The following is a 12,878-nucleotide window of genomic DNA, read 5'->3' on the forward strand; positions in this document are numbered from 1 at the left end:
TCAGATCAAGGAGGATCAAGATTGGGAGCCATAGATCGACTTCTCCATAAATCTGTCCAAGCCTTTTTTAAAGCTATCCAGGTCAGTGGCCATCACCACCTCCTGTGGCAGCATATTCCAAACACCGATCACGCGTTGCGTCAAGAACTGTTTCCTTTTATTAATCCTAATTCTTTCCCCCAGCATTTTCAATGGATGCCTCCTGCTTTCAGTATTGTGAGAAAGAGATAAAAATTTCTCTCTGTCAACATTTTCTACCCTATGCATAATTTTATAGACTTCAATCATATCCCCCCTCAGACGTATCCTTTCCAAATTAAGGAGTCCCAAATGCTGCAGCCTCTTCTCATAAGGAAGGTGCTCCAATCCCTCATATTGATGATTGTTGTACGATGTTATGTTTATTGATAGTGTTATTATGTTGTTGTGCACTGCCCTGAGCCTTTCGGCGGAGGGCGGTATATAAATTAAATATACCATACCATACCATTTATATTGGACATTGTGGGTCCCTTGGGATTTTATATCGTTTCGGCAAGGGGGCAGAACAGGGGGGCTTTCTGCCCCTGCCACGGACCTTAGGGGAGGGAAATGATACACTGAACTAGGTGGATTTTTGGGCCGATCCCACCCCACTTACAAGGAACAGACGAATGTGCCAGACGGGCTCCGGCGCCGGATGCCCTCGTATTCTTCGTAGATGCCCCGTTTCTGCTTCTGGCTCACGTGCTCCAGTAGTTCCACCACCGTCATGGCCTTCGGCCCTGGCACGTGCACGGAGCCGTTGTCACGAGGAGTTGCCAGGGACACCAGGATCAGCTCGTCCAGAGGGTCTGGGTGGCCGTTCTGCTGCGGGAGGAACCTGCAGTTCCAGCCGAAGGGGTCCAGCTTGAGGGACCCGCCCAGGTACTCAGGGAGACATTCCTGGGGGAGATGTTGCTTCAGCTCCGACATCTTCACCATCTGAACCTGAGGAGGGACCGCGGAGAGAGGCGCGTGTTACAACATGTTCATTACAATTGCAGATGGGTCATGACTAGAGCAAGGTGTAACTCTTTTCCGTCAGTACATCTTCAAGGTCGCTTCTCTAGTATCCCACAAAATAAGAACATAAGAACAGACCAGAGTCCATCTAGTCCAGCTCTCTGCTACTCGCAGTGGCCCACCAGGTGCCTTTGGGAGCTCACGTGCAGGAGGTGAAAGCAATGGCCTTAAGAACATAAGAAAGAGCCTGCTGGATCAGACCAGAGTCCATCTAGTCCAGCTCTCTGCTACTCGCAGTGGCCCACCAGGTGCCATTGGGAGCTCACAGGCAGGATGTGAAAGAAATGGCTTTAAGAACATAAGAACTAGCCTGCTGGATCAGACCAGAGTCCATCTAGTCCAGCACTCTGCTACTCGCAGTGGCCCACCAGGTGCCTTTCGGAGCTCACGTGCAGGAGGTGAAAGCAATGGCCTTAAGAACATAAGAAAGAGCCTGCTGGATCAGACCACAGTCCATCTAGTCCAGCTCTCTGCTACTCGCAGTGGCCCACCAGGTGCCATTGGGAGCTCACAGGCAGGATGTGAAAGCAATGGCCTTCTGCGGCTGTTGCTCCCGAGCACCTGGTCTGTTAAGGCATTTGCAATCTCAGATCAAAGAGGATCAAGATTGGTAGCTATAAATCGACTTCATAAATCTGTCCAAATGAGCGTTGCTGTCGATTTTGTCCTAATACAACTGATTCACTTTCTCATGTTCTGCTTCACTGTTCACAATACAACAGCATCAGAACTGATTTGAGAACTGTACTACCAACAGGATTTATGCTCCTTTCTGATAAGATTAAAAATGGCTAAGCTTCTAAATAACTCGAATGTTGAAATCTCTGAAGCTGTTGCTATATTTTTACTCTGTGTACTGCAAGTTGTGCAATAATGATCTTCTTATTGTATTTGGAATTCTTGACACACATCGGTTTTATGCCTAATAAAGGTTTTGGATTTGGATTTGGAGAGGCGCGTGTCAAACGAGTCCAGGGAAACCAGAACTTGCACAAAAATCGATCGATAAAAACAAATAAAGAGACTTGGAAGTTGGGGAATGAATTCAGACACAGGGTCCGACGAATGTGCCAGATAGACCAATGTTATGTGGGGACGGTGCTGGAAATCTCTCGACAAAATCGGCCGGCTGAGCCGTGGAAAAATGGCACCCCTAGCTATAACCGACATCTTGCAAATAAGATAGGAAGCATTTATTGTCATTGTGCATGTGTAACCCCCATGCTCAGAATGGGTTGACCCAGAAAGGGGTGGAGACTCAAAGCAGCAGAAGGCTGCAGAGCTCATGTAGTTTGGAGGAGACGAGGCTACCAGACTCAGACCTTGGTTTGTATAAGCCCTAAACATCTTGTTAAGGGTTTTTTTTTAATGTTTGTAATGGGTGAGAGTTCTCCTGGAAACCTTCATCACGTTGAATCCTGTTCATCAAGCCCTTGGAGTCTTCAGGAGCCAACCCACTTGCAAAGAAGAATTGGACTTGGCAGTATCAGTAGACTGTAAATATAAGGACTTGAAAATGCAACCTGAACAGGACCTTGAAGTGTGATGTTAAATGTTGATGTTATATGTTGTGAAAGTAAACTATTTTGTTTTTAAAGTTTGTTGTTGCAAACTCATTCCAAGTTCTGCCCCACAGAACCCACAGATAGAGGTTACACACGCACAACGAAATTTACAAGCATTCCCCGATGCACACTATGTCAGACCTCAAACCCCATCCCCACATTCCCCTTACTCCACTCATCCCTACACAACCCCAAACACATCAACACAAAACCATGGAATTCAGCATAGCCACAGCTCTAGAATAGAGGCTATCTCTGAGCCTACTTGTCCTAGTTCCGTGGTGGCGAACATTTGACACTCCAGAGGTTATGGACTACAATTCCCATCAGCCCCTGCCAGCATGGTCAATTGGCCCTGCTGGTAGGGACTGGTGGGAATTGTAGTCCATATCATCTGGAGTGCCAAAGGTTCGCCACCACTGTCCTAGTTTTTATAATCCTATATCGCCTGCCAGATGGTAACATTTCAAAAAGAGAGTATGCCGGATGAGATGGGTTCTTCAGAATATTCTGAACTTTCTTTAGGCAGCAGGAATAATAAAGTTCTTCCAAAGAGGGGAGAGGGCAGCCAATAAGTCTCAGGACGGGAAGATGGCATGGTAAAGCCACCTCTTGGCAGCTAAGGAGGGCTGGTGCTTGGAAGAGAGACTTCCAAGGAAGGTTATCCAGAGGAAGGCAACAGAAGCCCACCTCTGCCTCTCACTTGCCTTGAAACTCCCAAAACTGATGTATTCTCTTCTGGACATAAGAACATAAGAAAGAGTCAGCTGGATCAGACCAGAGTCCATCTAGTCCAGCACTCTGCTACTTGCAGTGGCCCACCAGGTGCCTTTGGGAGCTCACGTGCAGGATGTGAAAGCAATGTCCTTCTGCGGCTGTTGCTCCCAATCACCTGGTCTGTTAAGGCATTTGCAATCTCAGATCAAAGAGGATCAAGATTGGTAGCCATATAGATTGACTTCTCCTCCATCAATCTGCCCAAGCCCCTTTTAAAGCTATCCAGGTTAGTGGCCATCACCACCTCCTGTGGCAGCATATTCCAAACACCAATCACACGTTGCGTGAAGAAGTGTTTCCTTTTATTAGTCCTAATTCTTCCCCCCAGCATTTTCAATGGATGCCCCCTGGTTCTAGTATTGTGAGAAAGAGAGAAAAATGTCTCTCTGTCAACATTTTCTACCCCATGCATAATTTTATAGGCTTCAATCATATCCCCCCTCAGACGTCTCCTCTCCAAACTAAAGAGTCCCAAATGCTGCAGCCTCTCCTCATAAGGAAGGTGCTCCAGTCCCTCAATCATCCTCTGCACTTTTTCTATCTCTTGACAATTGTCCCCCAAGGACAATTTGAGCACACAGGGGGGAAAACTGAGTGTATTTTGTGGATACATGGACACAGGAAGCTGCCTTCTACTGAAGCAGATCATTGGTCCATCAAAATTTGTCTTGTCTACTTAGACCGGAAGCTGCCCTCCAGGGTCTCAGACCAAGGTCTGTCCTACCACCTACTGCCTGATGCTTTTAAGTGGAGATGCCGAGGACTGAACCTCGGACCTTCTGAACGCCAAACAAAGGCTCTTCCACCAAGCCACATCGATAGACTTCTGGGGAGGTTCAAAAGAACATTCTAGCTTCAGACAAGATGTTGAGTGTCACCAAGAAGGTCGCAATTAGCTGTTTCAACACCACTGTGTAACCTCGGCCAAAGCTTTTGAAAAAGCAAAGAAGGGAAGGCACATCTGTACCGGAGTGGGACCCCAACCAGACACACACACCCCTGAGCCGGAACGCCTTCGACTTACTCGTTCTCGGAGCTTTTCTTTCAACAGCAAGCTGATAATGGAGTAAGGGGACCTTCGGAAGGAACCACATAGGAACACGCCGACTGATAAAAAGACAACTTCTTAAAGAGCAAGGAAGCAGGGGAGAGGCTCCCACAGAGAACAGGCGAAGACAGACAGTTTGGGAAAAGGGGGAGAGGGGATCACAGATGACAAACATATACCATAAGAACATAAGAAAGAGCCGGGTGGATCAGACCAGAGTCCATCTAGTCCAGCACTCTGCTACTCGCAGTGGCCCACCAGGTGCCTTTGGGAGCTCACATGCAGGAGGTGAAAGCAAGGGCCTTCTGCTGCTGCGGCTGCTGCTCCCGAGCACCTGGTCTGCTAAGGCCTTTGCAACCTCAGATCAAGGAGGATCAAGATTGGGAGCCATAAATCGACTTCTCCTCCATAAATCTGCCCAAGCCCCTTTTAAAGCCATCCAGGTAAGTGGCCATCACCCCCTCCTGCGGCTGCATATTCCAAACACAAATCACACATTGCATGAAGAATTGGGATGCAGTGGTTGGAGAAAACATATCCCACTTTGGTGCCCAGAACTGTACTGGTGATGGATTCACTTTGAAGAAGAAGAAGAGTTTGGATTTATATCCCCCTTTTCTCTCCTGCAGGAGACTCAAAGGGGCTTACAATCTCCTTGCCCTTCCCCCCTCACAACAAACACCCTGTGAGATGGGTGGAACTGAGAGAGCTCCGAGAAGCTGTGACTAGCCCAAGGTCACCCAGCTGGCGCATGTGGGAGTGCACAGGCTAATCTGAATTCCCCAGATAAGCCTCCACAGCTCAGGCGGCAGAGCGGGGAATCAAACCCGGTTCCTCCAGATTAGATACACGAGCTCTTAACCTCCTACGCCACTGCTGCTTTGCTATCCACTTTCTGTCTACCTCGTCATTTGCTTTCCCCCTTCTGTAGAAATCCAGCTCCTCAAGGCAGAAGGCAGCGTTTCCAATTGCAGGTGTGAAATTTCTAGTGATCGGGGGGGGGGTGCAGCCTTGGGGGGGGCAGGGTTTGGGGAGGGGAGAAAACCCCGCCGCACATAATGCCACAGAGTCCGCCCTCCAAAGCAGCCATTCTCCAGGGAAACTGATCTCTACAGTCTGGATTTCTGTTGGAATTCTGGGAGGTCTCCAGGCCCCACCTGGAAGTTGGCAGCCATAAGGGAGAAACGCAGCATTTCTGGCCCTGGAAAATATTGATGCTATTTGTGGATTTAATAGTCACCATAATAATCTAGTGGTCAGCGAGGGAACTCACGCCCAACAACTTCTGCTTTCTTCTCCTGCGACCAACAGGGGGAGACTAGAGACCTCGCCAACACAGAAAAATGAATTGTCGAAGGCTGTCATGGCCGGATTCAACTGGTTCTGGTGGGTTTCCCGGGCGGTGTGGCCGTGGTCTGGTGGATCTGGTTCCTAATGTTTCGCCTGCATCTGTGGCCGGCACCTTCAGAGGTGTATCGCAGAGGGAAGTCTGTTACACACGGTGTCCGGAGAGAAGGGAATGTTTGGGGTATATATTGTCCATGTCCCAGGGTGGGGAACCAATCAGTAGGTGTTTGGGTGGAACTTGTTATGCAAAGATGTGGTTGGTAGTATTGTATTGTGGGTGGGGCTTATCCGTCCAGGGAGTGATTCACATTTTCATGCCCTGCAGCAGCAGCAGTATTGGTGAATGCAAATCCTGGGTTTGGGTGGAGTCCATTGTTCATGAACTTGGCATGCCCTTGGGGTTTGCTTTTGGTGTTGTTTTTAAGTCCTGGTTCCCCACCCTGGGACATGGACAATATATACCCCAATATATACCCCAAACATTCCCTTCTCTCTGGACACAGTAACAGACTTCCCTCTGTGACACACCTCTGAAGATGCCGGCCACAGGTGCAGGCGAAACGTTAGGAACAAGATCCACCAGACCACGGCCACTCAGCCTGGAAAACCCACCACAAGCAACAGAAAAGTGAGATTTTTTTCTCCCTTCCGAAGGAGCAAGATGCATCTGGACTCTAGAAAGCCTGGCTAGAAAAGAGTTCTGTTGCTATCTGCATGCAAACGAGTCAGTCGGGATGCATTAAGAGGTTGGAGGAGGACGTGCATCAGCTCAGAAGAAATCTACTGGTGGGGTTTTGACCACCTTCTCAGACGCACAGGACAGCAAACGGAAACTCTCACAGCCTGACCGTATTTCAAGTTTTTAGCGGCAGAACACCACAAAACGAGAGAAAGCAAGATCGGCCCAAACCCAATTACTCGCCCAACAACCAGGGAAGATGTATTTTCTTATATCTTTAAAGTGAAATTTCCAATAAACATCGTAAGTTAAAGGGCATCAATACATAAATGAAAGGATTCATTCATCAGCTATAGTACATGAAGCTTACATTAACAGGGATAGTCCATTCATAAATATATAAAATATGCAATAGCAGCTCAGTCAATGCGGGTAAGTATAGTCCAAAGACATCAAAGCTCCGCTACTGCTTCAAATCAAGTATACCATAGGTGTCAAACTTGCGGCCCTCCAGATGTTATGGACTACAGTTCCCATCATCCCCTACAGGGAGGGCCGCGAGTTTGACACCTGTGAAGTATACAGATAACTCTTCAGGAATACACCACGTAATAAGTCAACCACAGGTAAAATGAATGCAATCCGCACTTCGGAATAGTAAACAAGCGGCACGTAGCTATATCGGCAGCAAATAGCAGCAAGTAAATGATTCGTAACTGTATCGGCCGCAAAATGCCTGCGTGCTGAGGATACGTTTTCGAGCTGCAAATCTTCTTCCGTGCTTATACAACAGTTCTCAGTCTATGATTCTTGGACTGTTCTACAGTATTGCCCAATTTAAGTAAGCATGGTTCGCAGAGAATCCCTTCTGTTTTTCTTAGTAGCCTAAGAAGAGTTTGGAAGAGTTTGGATTTATATCCCCCCACCCCCCTTTCTCTCCTGAGCCTCTTTACAGGAGAGAAAGGGGGGGGGGATATAAATCCAAACTCTTCTTCTTGGGCCAGTCACAGTTCTTTGGAGCTCTCTCAGCCACACCCACCTCACAGGGTGTTTGTTGTGAGTGGGAAAGGGCAAAGAGATCGTAAGCCCCTTTGAAGAAGAAGAAGAATTTGGATTTTTATCCCCCCTTTCTCTCCTGTAGGAGATTCAAAGGGGCTTACAATCTCCTTGCCTTTCCCCCCTCACAACAAACACCCTGTGAGGTGGGTGGGGCTGAGAGAGCTCCGAGAAGCTGTGACTAGCCCAAGGTCACCCAGCTGGCGTGTGTGGGAGTGTACAGGCTAATCTGAATTCCCCAGATAAGCCTCCACAGCTCAAGCGGCAGAGCAGAGAATCAAACCCGGTTCCTCCAGATTAGATATACGAGCTCTTAACCTCCTATGCCACTGCTGCTACAGGAGAGAAAGGGGGGATATAAATCCAAACTCCTCCTCCTCCTCCTCTTCTTTCTCCCAGTGGCAGATGTTTGAAAGCAGTCCCTTACTAGACAAGGGCCTTGCCCACCTTCCTGAAATGTAGGGTGGGCACCACTTTGGGGAATGGGGCTTGCTAAAATCCCACGCGCCTCCCAAGCCACCAGCGACCCCTGCCGTAGCAGATTGACACACTTGGCCTGGCTCCCCTGTGTCCCGCCTTCATTTCCTCCTTCCTCCTTAGAGAATTCTGAGAATTTCAGTTCCCAGAACTCCTGAGGGTTTGACCGTCAAGACATTCTTGGAACCACAATTTCCAGAATGCCTGTGGGGAGGAAACAGAGAAAATACAGCTAGAGAGACAGTACGGCAAGAGTTTTCTTTCCTTTCACACACACACACACACACACCCCCCCCGGATCTTCGTCAACGGGGCAGAAACAATAAAGGAAGGGTAGGAGAAAGAACTCTTCCCTCGGCCCCGTTGTCTTTCCGAGCCAGAGGAGAATTCACAAGCTTTTCATGATCGTCTTCTGAGCCAATGGACTATCAATTTGGTCAGCTTCTCTCAGATCGATAAGATTTCATGACAACCCAGAGAAGCAGCTATAAAACGATGAAGTTCAGAATCTAAAATTCCATAGCTGCCCCACGCTGTTTGGACTGAAACATGAACGCTGAAATGGTGTTGCTTACTTCACAATTCTCGGTTCAGGAGTCAGGCCAAATCCTACGTTGCTCAGTTTTGCAAGACATTTTCTGTCCCCATATGTCACCTCACTGGTGACACCTTCCACATACAAATGGGGAAAGCACATGAAGGAACAGGCATAGCTGCCCCCCATCGTGTCTAGCTCGGTCTCTGCTTGAGAAAGAGTCGAGCTGGACGATCTCAAAATCAAATCAGCATTCTGTGTATTGCAAGATCACCTGAAAATTTAAAAACTTTCACACAGCATCATGGGCTGTGGAGCTTAATGCTATGGGCACAGTTCCTTTTCCCGCATTCCATGTATTGCTATTCACTGGAAATTTTAAAAAAATTCACACATCATTATGGGCTATGTAGTTTAAATAGCAATACACAATTCTGTGTATTTCTGTTCACCAGGAATTTAAAAAACATTCACGCAGCATCATGGGCTATTAAGTTTAATGATATGACCAATCTCAAAACAATTCCTTTTGTCAGCATACCTTTTGTATTGCAAGAGCACCAGAAATGTAAAAAATATTCGCACAGCATCATGGGCTATGTAGTTTAACTCCTTTGAGAGCACTTTGGGGAATCCTCCATTTATGGACACAGGACTGTCAAACCAACATAATAAATGTAGGAAGGTTTTGGGAATGGGGGACAGGGAACCAAGGATTCCGCCATTCTCAAACACTCCTCAGTTTCCTCTTCTCTTTACCTTTAGTAAATTGAGAATTTTCTTGCTGAGATCCAGCTCAAAATTGGTATAGTGGGAGCCCGCCATGTCGTAAATGAAGACCAAGCCGTTCCGCTGTGTTTCAAAGCTGGGGTATGAGATAAAAGCAACATGAATCATTATTAAAGAACTGAACACCGTCCATGTGAAGGATGTATCCTGATTTCCTCAGCCACATGGTTTCCCTACACAGAGTTTGTTCAGAAGGAAATAAAAGTCTTTGCAAAAACTCTCTTTCCCATCCCTTCTTTATTCCACACCTCCAACACGGAACAGACAGCAGCATATACGTTTCTTTCTCTTCTTTCTTCCCACAACACCCCGTCACCAGAGGTGGGATCCAGCCGGTTCTCACCAGTTCCCGAGAGTGGGTTACTAATTATTTGTGTGTGCCGAGAGGGGGTTACTAATTGGGTCTGCTTTTCCGTTAGAAATCCCATTAGGTCCCAAAATCATCAAGTCCTGTTGTTTCCTATGTGACTGGTTAGCGAAGGTAGAAAACGGGATAATTCTCCCTGTTGGGCTGTTTTAGAAACATGTTTTAGAAACAGGGTCAAGTTCCTTGTTTAAGGAAAGTCTCCTCCTTTTGATTTCAAGAAACAAAATTACGTATTTGGAAGTATTAAGTATTTGACAGGCAGTCAATTAGAGGAGAAGTAGTTGTTTCTGTTGGCAGTAGACGGTAGGACTTGCTATAATGAGTTTAAATTATGGACAGAAAGATACCAGCTGGAAATTAGGAACTTTTTTTTTACAGTAAGAGTTTTTTACAGTAACAGAGAAATTATTAATGCCCCGCCCCCGGAATGCCTGGCCACGCCCCATTCGTGCCCCGCCCAGCCCCATTGGCGCTACACCACTGTTTGAATCCCACCACCATGGGAACCTGTTACTAAAATTTTTGGATCCCATCACTGCCCTTCACTCAGCAAATGTCAAAGTTAAGTAAGGATTTGAACCCGAGTCCTTCCAGTCTAAGTCAACCGCTCGATCCTCTACGACGGCTTTGGAGTTTGGTAAGACCTCATCAGTCGTATTGACAAAACAAGACAGTTCCAAATCATCCCGTATTTCTGTTAGTCCTTCGTTTGGGTCAATGCGCACCATTTGAGGGCCAGATGCAAAGAAAAAGAAGAGTTTGGATTTATATCCCCCCCCCCCTTTCTCTCCTGTATGGAGACTCAAAGGGGCTTACAATCTCCTTTCCCTTCCTCCCTCACAACAAACACCCTGTGAGGTAGGTGGGGCTGAGAGAGCTCTGTAGAACTGTCACTAGCCCAAAGTCACCCAAGATGGCATGTGTCGGAGTTCACAAGCTAATCTGGTTCACCAGATAAGCCTCCACAACTCAAGTGGCAGAGCAGGGAATCAAACCCGTTTCCCCAGATTAGAGTGCACCTGCTCTTAACCACTACACCACGCTGGCTCGCCAGCGGAGCACTTCTGTGAAAACTGAACCAAGTCTGAATTCATTTGCAGGATTGCTCAGGGCAGACAAACGTCTCCGGCCCATCTTTAACGACGGGCAGACATTCAACTGGTGTCCTCTTTCCTGGGATGAAGATGGAGTGAAGGAAAAGCGTTCCGGGTTGAAATTTGACCCTGTTACCTAAGTGTGAAAGCACCAAGCTCCCTGCCAGAAAGACAGGCTAAATTACACAGCCTTTTCCCCTCTTTTTAACAGTTCCTTAGATTTTGTTCTGAGCAAGGCTCCGTTCCTCAGTAAGGAAAAGTTTAACCTCAAGAGACCGCAGAAACGCAAGCAAAATCCCAGGATTTTAGCAAAAGACCTTCCCTGGCTATCACTTCCTCTCCGTCCCCTACGGGCTCCCGGAATCCTTTAGCCATAAAACCCGGTTTTCCTCGAATTCAGCGCCCCTGTCTGAGCCCTTCGACGAAAAACAAAAAAATCCCTTGGGATTATTGCTGCTATTCAGAGTCTTCGCTTCGATTGCTGGGTCGTCTGAGGTTAAGCCGTTCCTCGAGCTTCGGCGGAACAGCAGCTTAAAGGACAAAGTCCGTCAGCTGCGCTCAGGGAACCAACCCAGCAAAACAGACTCCGGGGCCGGAAGGCGGCGTGCAGTGGGAAACCCGCGGCCTGCACATCTTGGTCCTGGTTTTTCAAGGCAAGAGGCTTCAGAGGTGGTTTGTCGTTGCCTCTGCATCACAGCCTTGGACTCAGGGGCGTAATGCCCATTGGGCAAGGTGGGCAGCTGCCCAGGGCACCACCTTGTGGGGGGGCATCAAAATGCAGGGTTCGTTTTGGGGTATTTTAGTGGATTTCCATTTTTGGCCTGCAGGGGGCACAGTTTTTAGTCTAGCGGCACCAAAGTTTCAGAGTATCATCAGGAGACTGTCCTTATGCTACCCCCCAAGTTTGGTGCAGTTTGGTTCAGGGGGGGGGGGTCAAAGTTATGGATCCTCAAAACTGTAGCCCCCATCTCCTATTAGCTCCCATTGGAAACAATAGGGGATGGGGCACCCCCTTTGGGAGTCCATAACTTTGGACTCCTTGAACCAAACCTCACCAAACTTGGGGGGTAGCATAAGGACAGTCTCCTGATGATACACGGAAATTTCGGTGCTGATATGTCTACAAATGCTCTCCCTGCATGCACCAATGTCCTGGTGCAAAAAAAATTGGTCGTGGTGGAGTGGCCACCCATGGGGGGGGGGGGGGGCATCCAACTCAGGTTTTGCCCAGGGCTACAGTTTGCCTCGTTACGCCCCTGCTTGGACTTCAGAGGTGGTCTCCCATCCCTGCTTAGCTTCTGAGAACTGATGAAACTGGACTAGCCTGAACTATCCAGGTCCAGGCAGGAGATGAGCAGAGGTGGTTTGCCATTTCCTGCCTCTGCACAATGACCCTGGGCTTCCTCGGTGGTCTCCCATCCAAGTACCAACCGACCCTGCTTAGTTTTTGAGAGCTGACAAGATCGGGTTCCCCTGGGCCATCCAAATCAAGGCAAATCAGCAGAGGTGGTTTGCCACGGCCGGCCTCTGCATCACGACCTCGGACTTCGAGAGCCAGCGTGGTGTCGTGGTTAAGAGCAGGCGGATGCTAATCTGGAGAACCGGGTTTGATTCCCCAGTCCTCCACCTGAGTGGCAGAGGCTTATCTGGTGAGCCAGATGTGTTTCTACACTCCGACATTCTTGCTGGGTGACCTTGGGCTAGTCCCAGTTCTCTCAGAACTCTCTCGACCCCACCTGCCTCACTTTAAGGTGTCTGTTGTGGGGAGAGGAAGGGAAAGGAGCTTGTAAGCCACCTGGAGTCTCCTTACAGGAGAGAAAGGTGGGGTATAAATCCAAACTTCTCCTCCTCCTCTTCTCCTCATCCTTCCATGGTAGTTTCTCATCCATGGATTAGCCAGGGCTGACCCTGCTTAGCTTCAGAGATTGGGCCAGGGGTCTGCAACCTGTGGCTTTCCAGATGTTCATGGACTACAATTCCCATCAGCCCCTGCCAGCATAGCCCCTGGGCTAGGCTAAGCCATCTAGAGCAGGGCCATTTATAGAGGGGAAAACAGTATGGGGCCAGCCAGAGGTGGGATCCAGCAGGTTCTCACAGGTT

The 12,878-nt window shown here is 48.3% G+C and overlaps 1 protein-coding gene across 1 annotated transcript in view; it reads right to left on the bottom strand.

Moving 5' to 3' along the window:
- PTPN9 (protein tyrosine phosphatase non-receptor type 9) overlaps nucleotides 1-12,878 on the bottom strand; it is a 43,925-nt gene that overhangs the window by 1,920 nt on the left and 29,127 nt on the right. The window contains 5 exon segments of the mRNA XM_048481828.1: nucleotides 641-969; nucleotides 4,411-4,464; nucleotides 4,466-4,493; nucleotides 6,447-6,481; nucleotides 9,288-9,393. Of these exon segments, the coding sequence (XP_048337785.1) occupies nucleotides 641-969; nucleotides 4,411-4,464; nucleotides 4,466-4,493; nucleotides 6,447-6,481; nucleotides 9,288-9,393 (552 nt within the window).

Source organism: Sphaerodactylus townsendi, linkage group LG17, assembly GCF_021028975.2.
Source record: "Sphaerodactylus townsendi isolate TG3544 linkage group LG17, MPM_Stown_v2.3, whole genome shotgun sequence".
Classification (NCBI taxonomy): Eukaryota; Metazoa; Chordata; class Lepidosauria; order Squamata; family Sphaerodactylidae; genus Sphaerodactylus; species Sphaerodactylus townsendi.